General features: G+C 39.5%; 1 protein-coding gene across 1 annotated transcript in view; it reads right to left on the bottom strand.

Moving 5' to 3' along the window:
* DIAPH2 (diaphanous related formin 2) overlaps positions 1–12,637 on the bottom strand; it is a 940,956-nt gene that overhangs the window by 484,508 nt on the left and 443,811 nt on the right. Inside the window, exon 21 of the mRNA XM_081115447.1 lies at positions 4,149–4,250. Coding sequence (XP_080971573.1) covers positions 4,149–4,250 — 102 coding nt within the window. The remainder of the gene's footprint in view (positions 1–4,148; positions 4,251–12,637) is intronic.

Genomic DNA, 12,637 nt, shown 5'->3' with positions numbered 1-12,637 from the left:
ATTTTTTTTTTTCTGGAGAGAAAAGTAGGGTGGAAACTGAAAAACTGAACAGGCAACAGAACAAGAGAACTAAAGTAGTCAGGGGATAATAATGCCCCAAGCAGAGATAAGGAAATTAGCACTTAGCAGAGCAACTCACACACATGCACAAATGACACACACAAACACCAGTACAGCACAGTGGTTAAAAGCTCTGTCTATGAAGTCAGGATTCCTAGGTTTGAATTACGAATCTACTACTTACTGTATAACCTTGGACAAGCTTCGCAGCCTTACTTGGCCTGTTTCATCATCCATAATGTGGAGTTAATAATAGCACGAATCTCATAGGGTTGTGAGGAAGTTGTGAGATGCTATGCGAAATTCGCTTAGCGTGGTCTCTTACACTAACTCCTCAATACATTTTGTTTCTATCGCTAATAACAATAATAGTAGTCACAGTAAATAAAATATCCTTCTTTCTGAGGTTTGATAGAGAATCTATATATATAAAAGCCTAATATGCAAAGTGTCCCCTCCAGAGTTCAACCGAACTGGAGTTTGATCACTCGCTAGGACATTGTGCTGACCACCAGGGGGCGGCATAGGATGAAGGAAGGCCCCAGCTGGCAGCCGGCAGCCTGGGATGGGAAGCCCCAGCCAGCAGCCAGCATCTGCTAGGGACCCTACTTGTGTGCAAATTTCATGCACTGGGCCTCTAGTAAGTCAATAAAAAACATCATAGGTAGAGATAACATTGTAGGGAGAAGAGATATTGGAGGCTCTGAAGCCAAAGTGCATGGAAGAGATTAGGTTGCTTGTAGTAAGTGAAAAGAATGCGGAGGGGAGGGAGAAGACTTGAGGAGGGCAGGTAAGAAATGATAGAGCTGCTATAAAAAATGAAAGACCACTGAATAGAAACAAGTAAAATAACTGCTGAAATGGCAATGAGAGCCCTGCTGAGGTAAAAGCTAAAATGTCATAAAGACACCAATTCGGTGAGTGCACCAAAGAGAACAGGGAGATATAAAGCCAGAGAGTAAGAGGTGGGATGAGAATGCTAAGGAGAGTGGGTTTTATTCTGTAAATTTTTGGGGACACTGAAGGTTTTTGATACAGATGTCGTAAAATGACTAGAGATTTTAAGAAGACTACGCTAATCGCTTTCATGGGGGAAGAGATCAAAAGCCTCTCTTCTCATTAGTGCAGATGATTCTACACATTTCCAAAGTTGTCCTAAATGTAGCTTTTTGATCAAATTGGATGGTTAAAGGGTATTTGGGTATAGCCACACAGAAGTGAATTGAATTTCAGCACAGACCAGGAGAGATATATTTTAACATAATTTTCACTTTTATAGATCTAAAATATGCTATTTTCAATCTCAAGCTTCCATTTGGGTTTAATAATTGTCCTATAATTCAATTTAATAAGCATTTATCAGTTGTCTATTGTATATAAGACTTGTCCTAATCACTGCCAAGCATACATGCTTAAAAGACTGAGGCATAATATTATCTCAAATACCTTTTACAATATATAAGACTAGAGGCCCAGTGCACGAATTCATGCATGGTGGGCCAGCCGGCCCCTCCCCTAAATGGGGTGGGAGGGTCTATTGGGGATCGGCAGCCATGGGAGGTTGGCAAGCCAGCCCCACTCCCGATTGGTGTAGGGGGGGCTGACCGAGGGCAGAGATGGCTGGGGGGAGGGGCCACGGGCTGATGGGGTGGTGGGGCCCATTGGGGATGGTGCCAGCCAGGGGGAGTGGCCTCAGGCAGTTGCCCTGCCAGCCCTGCCCCTGATTGGGGTGGGAGGGCCAATCTGGGTTGTGGCCGGGCAAGAGGAGGGGCTGCAGGAGGTTTGCCGCTGGTCCTCTCCCCTATTGGTGTAAGGGGGGCAATCAGGGGTGGAGCCAGCTGGAGGGAGGGGCTGTGGGCTGATCAGGGTGGTGGGGGCCTATCAGGGGCAGGGCTGGCTGGGGGAAAGGCCACGAGGGGTTGGCCCCACCCCCGATAGGGCTGGTTGGCTGGCCTCAGTGGGCATCATAGCAACTGGTAGTTACGGCATTCGGGTCACTGGCTTTTTATATATATAGATGATCTAGACTTTATTTGGCAAATACTGACTGATACTGCCTTAGAAAATTCCCATAGCACAAAATACTTTGTAATGTCCTTGACATTTTTCCCTCTAGACATGTAGCTATGCATGGGGAGAGTAAATAAGAGGACCATGTGACTTCGTGTACACAGCGCGATGATTATTTGGGTTAGGTGCATAAACAAGAAATCTCTTCCATTTTCTATTTTGCTTTAAGTTCAGAAGGTATATTGCTTTTTATGTCCCCAAACTTCATTTTAGCAGTGTGGTACCAAGGATATGCCTCTTGAAGGACTTGCTTGGAAAACTAATACATCTTCCAAGATAAACTACATTCAGAAAAAAAATGGCTTCAGAGAAATTGTGTGGTGTACCTACTGTAAAACTCATCACCGTCTGACACAGCTGAATTCTCAGATGGTACACAGCCTAGCTTCAATTACAATAAGAATTCAAGCAGCTTAGGTTTTAAGTATGAACTTTGGTCTAGAAAACTTCAGTATTTAATACTGCACTAAAGTGCTGCTATTTAATAAATAATATTTAGTCAGGTCAGATTAATTTACCTAAATCAAAAATGAGAGAAATATCTTCCTCAGGCACATTTATATGTTCTATCCCATCCCAAATATAGAGTCCTGATTTGCTTTCCAAGGATTTGAAAGAATCCTCCTAGATCAGTGTATGCAATACCATATCTGAGAATTAATAAACTCTAAATAAGGGCAAGCAGTTAATGCACATGTTCAAAAGAAACATTCTCTGTCCCATCTATCACATTGAGACTTTAAACAGGATTTTTAAATTGCAAAGTACCAAATCGGATCAATTCAGATATATGACTATTAAAAGGGTTATAAAATATTTTGGATGAAGCTGACACTGTGTTGGGCTATTAGATCTGATGGTAATTTGAAGTCTTCGCAGGCAGATGGAAACTGTTCAGGGAGCAGGGGAAAGCTGGCAGCTGTACTAGAACTGCTTAATCCTATAGCCAACAGACTTGTATTGTGCATCTAAATCAAAAACAGCTCTTCCTCTGAGAAATTAAATAAATCATCATGCCCTCTTTCCTACCCTTTTTTTGGTGGCAATTATTTGAACAGCATATTTGGGGAGTACTTAAAACATATAACTGTATTCTTTAATACATAATGTATACCTATCCATCATTTGTACCCCTTAAAATAAAGAAGGGATAAGTAAACATAATACATTTCAATAGTGATTTAACCTCACTAAAGCATGATGTGTATTTAGGAGATTCTTTTTCCACTTGAAACAGTGTATTTAAAACCTTTAGTGAATTAATGATACTCTATAGGAAATCTAAAAATTCTTGTGCTTTTTCTGACATAATATATACCACCACAAAAAAGTCCAGAATGTTGTTAACTCTGTATTTAGTACCCTTTTTATTAGCCTAAACTTGGGGAGAGGGGGGTTGCAAAATTCTATCATTAAGATCCAAATAGAAAAAAAAAATATCCAATATAATTATACATATACTATTTTTCATATACTAATTAAATAGCAGAACTGGTATGGAGTAGTTCCTATGATATATTTTGAAATATTTTATAAGATATAAACATTAATTCCTGTCCAGTGTGGCTCAGTTGGTTGGAGCATTGTCCCATAGACAAATGGTTGCAGGTTTGATTCCCAGTCAGGGCACATAACCAGGCTGTGGGTCGGATCCCCAGTTGGGTTGCTTGGGTTCCGTATAGGAGGCAACTGATCTGTGTTTTTCTATCACATCTACATTTCTCTCTCTCATTCTCTTCCTTCTTCTCTCTAGAAACAATTAAAATAATTAAATGTTTAAAGAAAATAAATATTAATTTCTTTATTTTTCAATGCCATGACAAATAACAAACAAGGAGGGTTGTTTATTTGGGGTTTTTTTTTGGTGTTTTTTTTTTTTTGCCTGATAGCCAATATTATATTAATTATGTAGCTATATAGTAAAACAAAAGTCCACAATTGAACTGTCTTTCTTTTCAATCTTTCTGATAAGTGTTACCTCCAAGTTGAGTTTGTGAGCCCTTGTGCTAGATACGTACCACAGCTCCAAATTGTTCAGGCTCACAAAGGTCATCATACTCATTCTTCAGCTGTGCTAATTCATTGAGAACCTTCTGCTCTGGAAGATATTTAACAAGGTTCTAAAAAAATAAAAGTATAAATGTTTAGTATTTTATTAGAATTATTAAACATGCACTAACAACTCAAAAAGTGATAAAATAGAATAGATACATTTCTGATTGTGGTTCTGTTATAGTACCAGTTTCCACCCCTCTTCCTAAAATAACTTAACAAAAAAACAACAACTATAATTTAATGTGAATATATATAGTTACTATGCACTAAATATAAAAGTTAAATAAAAAGATCATATAACAATAAATGACATCACATAGCATTAAATTGAGCAACTTTCGGGGACTTAAATCTATAACATGATTTTTAAGCTTTATTTTCTATCATAATAATTAACAAAAATACTATGAAGACATTAAATCATGTGTAACAACAATAATAAACCAAGTGCACTCTTCATAACTGGCAAAATTTGGAATCATTTTCAGTCTTATAAACCCACAGTAAACCTGTAAAAATAATCTCCCATTATTCACAATTCTATATTTAAATACATAATGCATTCCACTTTAATGAAGACTCAATCAAAGTGATGAAGTCTGATGCATGCTAAAGTCTGACTCATAAGAGACTCACAATTGATTAATTCTTGTCAACATGGTTTATTTTGGACTTTGGTACAATTCTAATTATTATTGCATTAGCCTGCAACCAACCTATTGGGAACTTGTGTGGGATTTCAAAAGACATATGAAAAGGAAAAAAGTAAGAAACAAAGAATTAAGAAGGTAAGGATTGAGCCGAAGCCGGTTTGGCTCAGTGGATAGAGAATCGGCCTGCAGACTGAAGGGTCCCGGGTTCGATTCCGGTCAAGGGCATGTACCTGGGTTGTGGGCACATCCCTGGTGGGAGATGTGCAGGAGGCAGCTGATTGATGTTTCTGACTCTCTAACTCTCTCTCCTCCTCTCTGTAAAAAATCAATAAAATATAGTTTAAAAAGAAAAAAAAAAAAGAAGGTAAGGATTGACACAGATTGGCAGAGAAGGAAGTTCCAGGGATTCGTCCTTCAGCAACGCCACCACTTCGCTAGAAAGAGTGATTTAAATAAACTATTTCAGAACTCTGGCACCTGACTGAATATTTACAACAAGGTAAGTGTTTCATGAAGAAAGTCACTGTTGTTCTCTGTTATGAGAATGACATGTACAAAACAGGTACCATTTTCCATTCCTCAGCATCACTGTGAGGATAGTTCCTGTAGGAGCTGGCTTCTCTAAAATTTGAAGCTATACATTTTGGTTGGCTTGGCAATTCCCTGAAGGAACAGTGAAAATGTTTGCCTTGGTTTCTACCCTTTTGGGTTGCAGCAGCTTTCACTACTGGCATCAATCAGAAGATCTGAATAGACAGAAACAATTCCCCTGCAATTTGGAATCAGATCACTGGCTGACACCAGTGATAATAAAACCCAAACTTCAGTGACCACACACAGGAAAGTACACTTTGCAAAAAGTGTTTAGAAAAGTCACAAATGTCTATAGACCTTAGCAAATAAAAATAAACTGTCTGTAAGGAGTGAAAGAATCAGATTTCCAGACTATCATAGACTCAAATGCCAGTTCTCAACAACAACAAAAATTACAAAGTATGCAAAACAAAACCAAAAAACAACCAGAAAAGAATTGCCTATGCTCAGGAAAAAAGGATTTGACAGAAACTCCCCCTGAAGAAGCTCAGACTTTGGAGTTACTAGTCAAAAAGATTAAATCAACTGTCTTAAATTGAATATACTCAATGCACTAAAAGAAACTATGCACGGAGAAACTAAGATGGCGGCATAGATAAACACTGGGAAATTGCTGCTTCCCGCAACAATTGATAAATGCATCAAAAACACAAGGTGGACATCATCCAGAACTACAGGGGGGCTGGCTGAGTGTAAATTCTACAACTAGAAGGAAAGAAAAGCACACTGAGAGCCAGAGGAGCTGCAGAGGTGGAGTGCAGAGGTACGGGGGCTCGCGCGAGCAGAAAGGGTCTGGCACCTGAGGGCGCCGCTGTCTTTGTGAATCCGGAGGGAGACAATAGCTCCCTACGGCTCTGAAATCCGGTTCCGGGAAGTCTCTGGGAACCCAGGACTCATACAGGGAGAAACTGGACTGTCTGGTAGCGGGCGAGCTTGAGAGCGGCTTTCCCTCAGAGGTGCTTGCAACCATTGCCTGGACACTGGGACCCACGACTCCTTAGGGCAGGGCTGAGGCTCCTCCATAGCTGCTCTCTCCGCCCTTTGATTCCTTGAGACACCGCCCCGCCCAGGCTGCAGCAGAGGCTTTTGCATATGAATTCCCTGGCCATTTGCAACCTGTAATTACCTAACAAACTGCAGCTGGGCAAGACAGACCTAGAACTTCCAAGAGAAGGCCCAAGGCCCCACAGAGGCTTGCATTGCTTCACAGCTGAGCCTCATCAGGGCACCTCCAAACTCCAAAAAAGGAAGGGGAATCTGCAGTTCTCTTCATAGCTCCTGCTGTGTAACCTCAGGCAGAGGCTAAATTAGCACCTCCTTAGATCCAAGAGCCACTGTGCCCAGTGGTCAGAGGGGGGCCATCCAGATCACAACTCCTCAGATCCATAAGGGACACACTCAGTGTGCACTCTCAGTGAGCACCAAAGCTCCACTGAAGCAAGTCTTGCCCCAGAAGGGTGTCTCCAGCACAGAAGTTCTCCCAGTGCAGACACAGCTGATTTTCACTGCCAATTGGCCTGGAGGTCAATTCCTCCCAGTGATCCTACAACAACCAAGGCATAGCTACAAGAAGACTGTGCACAAAGCCCACAAGGGGGTGCACCATGAGTGTCCACCTCAGGTAACTGGGGAGGCTGAGCCACTGGGCCCTACAGTGCACCTAGCACACAAAGCCACTCTATCAACACAGGGAAGCAGCCAAAATGCAGAGACAAAGAACAGGTCACAAATGGCAGAAATGGAGGAAAGCAAACGACTCGATATAGAGTTCAAGGCCACGTTTATAAGGTTTTTCAAGAATTTTATGGAAACCGCCGATAAATTTAATGAGTCCCTCAATAAGTATAGTGAGACCATGGAGGACATGAAAAAGGACCAACTAGAAATTAAGCATACACTGACTGAAATAAAGAATAATCTACAGAGATCCAACAGCAGACAAGAGGATCCCAAGAATCAAGTCAAAGATTTGAAATACAAAGAAACAAAAAATACCCAACTGAAAAAGAAAAAAGAAAAGAGATTCCAAAAATATGAAGATAGTGTAAGGAGCCTCTGGGACAGCTTCAAGCATACCAACATCAGAATTATAGGGGTACCAGAAGAAGAGAGAGGGCAAGATATTGAAAACCTATTTGAAGAAATAATGACAGAAAACTTCCGCTACCTGGTGAAAGAAATAGACTTACAAGTCCAGGAAGCGCAGAGAACCCCAAACAAAAGGAATCCAAAGAGGACCACACCAAGACACATCATAATTAAAATGCCAAGAGCCAAAGACAAAGAGAGAATCTTAAAAGCAGCAAGAGAAAGACAGTCAGTTACCTACAAGGGAGTACCCATATGACTGTCAGCTGATTTCTCAACAGAAACCATGCAGGCAAGAAGAGAGTGGCAAGAAATATTCAAAGTGATGAATACCAAGAACCTACAACCAAGATTACTTTATCCAGCAAAGCTATCATTCAGAATAGAAGGTCAGATAAAGAGCTTCACGGATAAGAAAAAGCTAAAGGAGTTCATCTCCACCAAACCAGCATTATATGAAATGCTGAAAGGTATTCTTTAAGAAGAGGAAGAAGAAAAAGGAACTCTTACCATTTGCCACCGCATGGATGGAACTGGAGAGCGGATCTCACTCATTTGTGGAATATAATGAACAACATAAACTGATGAACAAGGACTGATCCAGAGATGGAGAGGCATTGATTGGACTGTCGGGCTTTGGAGGGAGGGTAGGGGAGGGTGGGGGTAAGGGGGAAAGATCAACCAAAGGACTTACATGCAGGCATATAGGCCTAACCAATGCCAATGGACACGGACAATGGGAGGGTGGGTGAGGGCATGAGCGGGGGGGGGGGGGGTAGAGGGCAATGTGGGGACAAGGACACATATGTAATATCTTAACCAATAAAAATATATTTTAAAAAAAGAAACTATGCACAAATAATTGAAGAAATCAGGAAAATAATGTGTGAATGGAATGAGAATATCAATAAAGACAGAAGTTATAAAAAGAAATCAAAGAGAAATTCTGGAGGTGACAAATACAGTAACTGAAATGAAAAATTAACTTAAGGGATTCGACAGCAGATTGGAGCATACGGAAGAAAGGATTAGTGATGTGAAGATAAGGAAATTAAAAAGATCTAGTTTGAGGAGCAGAAAGAAAAAAGGATAAAGAAAAATAAACAGAGCCTGAGGGATGGGTGGGGATACCATCAAGCATATGAACATGTGCATCACAGGATTTCCAGGAAAAAAGGAAAGGGACAGAAAAAAATATCCCCAAATCTGATGAAACATTAAATATACACATCCAAGAAGCTCATAAACTATAAGCAGAATATCCAACAGGTTCACACTAGATGCTTTCTAATCAAGTGGTCAGAAATAAAGAAAAATAATTTTTAAAGCAGTAAGAGGGAAATAAATTGTTACATTCAAGGGATTGCCAATAAAATTAATATCTAATTTGTTCCATGGGAGCCGAAAGGTAGGGGAACAATGTATTTGAAGTCCTAAAATAAAAAAAAAATTAAAACTTTCAACCAAGAATTCCATATCCAGAAAATACACCGTCCTTCAAAAATAAAGGAGAAACTATGACAATCCCAAATTAACAAAATAAAACTAAAAACAGATAATTTATTGCTAGCAATTCTGTCCTGCAAGAAATACTAAAGGAGGCCCGATAAGCAGAAATGAAAGAACACTAAACAATAAATCAAAGACATAAAAAGAAATAAAAAGTGATTATAAAGGTAACTACATAGGTAAATATAAAATCCAATGTTATTGTACTTTCGGTTTATAACTCCTGTACTTCTTTCTGTATAATTTAGAAATCAAATGCATAAAATAATAATTATAAATCTATGTTGATGAGCATGCAATGTACAAAGATTTAATATATTAAAACAATAGTACAAAGGGGAGGGGGCATAAATATATAAGACCAGAGTGTTTACATATTGGTGGTTTCTCAGAAATCAAACAGAATTACTTACTTTTCAACACTCAAGATTAAAAAAAACAAACTAGAGATTACCATACGACCAAACAATTCCATCCCTAGGTATATACCAAAAAGAACTGAAAACAGTTGCTGTGGGTCTCAAACAGATACTTGTACACAAATGTTCACATCATCATTATTCAATAACCAGAATAATAGGTTTGTCTACCGACATATAAATTAATCAAATGTGGTATATATCCAAAGAGATATTATCCGGCCAAAAATGAAGTTTTGATACATGCCAAAGCATGCATGAACCAAGGATGATAGAAACAAAAGGACAAATATTGCATGAATCCACATACATATGGTATCTAAAAGAGACAAATTCTTAGAGTAGAATAGAGGTTACCAGGGCCTGGGGACAGAGGGAAATTGGGAGTAACTGCTGAACAAGTATATTGTTTCTGTTTGGGGTGATGAAAAGGTCTGGAAATAGTGATGATGTTGAACAACAATGTAAATATACTTAATGTCAAAAATGAGTAAATGGTAAATTTTATGTTATAGATTTTTCCACATTTAAAAAAAAATGAATAGGCAGCATATACCATGAGTCCCAGGGGAAACAACGGTATCATGTTCTACTCTAAGTGCTTTTTTGTTCTCTCCATTTATCCCTTATGTCCTCCCACTCAATGTTGCATTTCCATTAAGCTCTAGCTAGCCCAGTGGTTCTCAACCTTGGCTGCACATTAGAATCACCTGGGAATCTTTTTAAAATCCTGATTTCTGGACCTCATTCTCCGGAAATTCTGTTTCTTTGTTACTAATGTTGCGGCCCCACCCCATAACAATGAAACAGAATTTCTGGAGGATGAGGCCCAGAAATCAGGATTTTAAAAAGATTCCCAGGTGATTCTAATGTGTACCCAAGGTTGAGAACCACTGCTCTAGACCTTCAATGCACCCATTCTGTAACTAATGAGACTAAAGATTTAAAATATCATGTCCTCTGACTTAAAAGAAATACTGATATTGATATAATAACACATATATATAATCTAAGAAAATTAAGAACATCTATTATTTTGTATCACTAATATCATTATCTTGCATAGAATAAAACTTTATTTCCATCTTTACAGAATATTTTTGACACAGGTAAATATACATGTAAATTATTCACTTGTTTTGTAAAATTGTTCTCTTTTAATGTTTTTTTCCCCTGAAGTATGTTATTAAGAAAAACAAAGAATCAGTTTGTCAATTTGCCTAATTTTTACTACTGGTTAACTTAGGAAGATGAGGAACATTATTTAAAATTACAAAAAATTATCAATTCTGTATACTTTAAATGTTCCGTTTCAATTTTAAGTTTTAACTGTATCATAGAATGAATCAAGCTGAAAATAAAATTTTAGCTCAGAATGTGAAAGTTGTTATTTTGTTTCTCTTTTAGCTATAGGTAACCTGTTGACTTATCTTCAGGATGTAAGCTCCACTGTAGGTAACATCTTTTCTTTCTCTGTTCAGTTCTATGAAATATTTAATACATTTAGTGGGCTTAGATGTATTGCGATTCTGGATACTATTTTGTGACTGAGTCACAAGCTTATATAACTTCCAGTGCTTAGAAGGTTCTACAGTGGGGCCTTGACTTAGGAGTTTAATTCGTTCCGTGATGGAGCTCGTAACTCAAATTACTCCTATGTCAAATCAATTGTGAACGAGTGAGACACGGGATGCTGGGCTGATGTTGTGGCGTTCACTGTGACGTTCGCTGCGCCAACTAGCGGTGGGGTATCTGAAGCTGGCTTGTAACCCGAATTTTAGCTCGCAACTCAAAGCAAAAAATCGGCCGAGAGACAGCTCATATCTCAAAAAACTCATTAGTCGGGACACTCGTAAGTCAAAGCCCCACTGTATTTGCAAATAGGATTGGAAAGAAACTCATTATCTCACAGGTGTAACAGACACCAACTACTATTACACTACTTAGTGCTTAGTGAGTCAGCTACCTCTAGAATCCCATCTTACAAGTGGCATCATAGCCAATGCTTAAATATACCTAATGTTTATATACAGACTAGACTTTATAAACAAAGATGTTGTATAAGATTGGACATTAACATGTTTTCATGCCCATAAATTCCTGAATAGAAGAGGAAGGTTAAGAAGAAAACGGAGCCCTGGCCGGGTGCTCAGTGGTTAGAGCATCGGCCTTCGGACTGAAGTTTCATGGGTTCTATTCCTAGTAAAGGGCACATACCTGGGTTGCAGGTTCAATCTCTGGTTCTGCCCTAGTCAGGGCACTTGCAGGCGGCAATCAATCAATGTGTCTTTCTCACATGATGTTTCCCCCACCTTCCTCTCTCCCCCTCCCTCCATTCCACTCTCTCTAAATGTCAACGGAAAAAATATCCTCAGGTGAGGATTAAAAAGAAGACAATATAGAGAGAGACATAGTGCTACTCATTTCCCTCTACTCTCCTTCAGCTACTAATCAAAAGCATGTCAAGAGAGAAAATGAAAAAATGTAGATATTCAAGGCACAGTTTGAGACTAATGTGGACAGTCTGAGGAATCAGGGGGAAGTGTATTTGTACAGGGGACTAAGGGACTTCCTAGGAGAGAAACCACCTGCCTAAGGGAAGGGCAGTGTGGATCAGAGGATCAGCATGGGGACAGTAAAAAGGCCTACATTCTGAAAAGGACTGTGTTTCTGAGTGCAGCAAATCTATTTCATGGATGTGTCTCCAGGCCTGGTCTATCCACACAGTCATACGTCTGGGTGCTGTGGAAAGGAAACTATGCGATGAGTATTGCTTTGGTATCTTCTAATCAAATGTGCTTAAAAAGGAGAAGATGGGAGAAACACGTTTCTACACTTTGCCACAGAACACCCCACACCTGTAGCACCAAACTACGGCCCGCGGGCCGGATCCGGCCCGTTTGAAATGAATAAAACTAAAAAAAAAAAAAGACCGTACCCTTTTATGTAATGATGTTTACTTTGAATTTATATTAGTTCACACAAACACTCCATCCATGCTTTTGTTCCGGCCCTCCAGTCCAGTTTAAGAACCCATTGTGGCCCTCGAGTCAAAAAGTTTGCCCACCCCTGTGACCTAGAGGGATGCAGTACACACCAGCTGTGCCGAATAAGAAACTTCCCCTCTCTCCACACTAGCTCCAGCAGAGGGTTCAAAATAGAAGATGAGGGAAATCACCCCACAGCTAC

Source organism: Myotis nattereri (genome assembly GCF_964212035.1).
Source record: "Myotis nattereri genome assembly, chromosome: X".
Lineage (NCBI taxonomy): Eukaryota > Metazoa > Chordata > Mammalia > Chiroptera > Vespertilionidae > Myotis > Myotis nattereri.
Note: the sequence above shows the minus strand (reverse complement) of the source record. Positions and strands in the feature narration are given on the sequence as shown.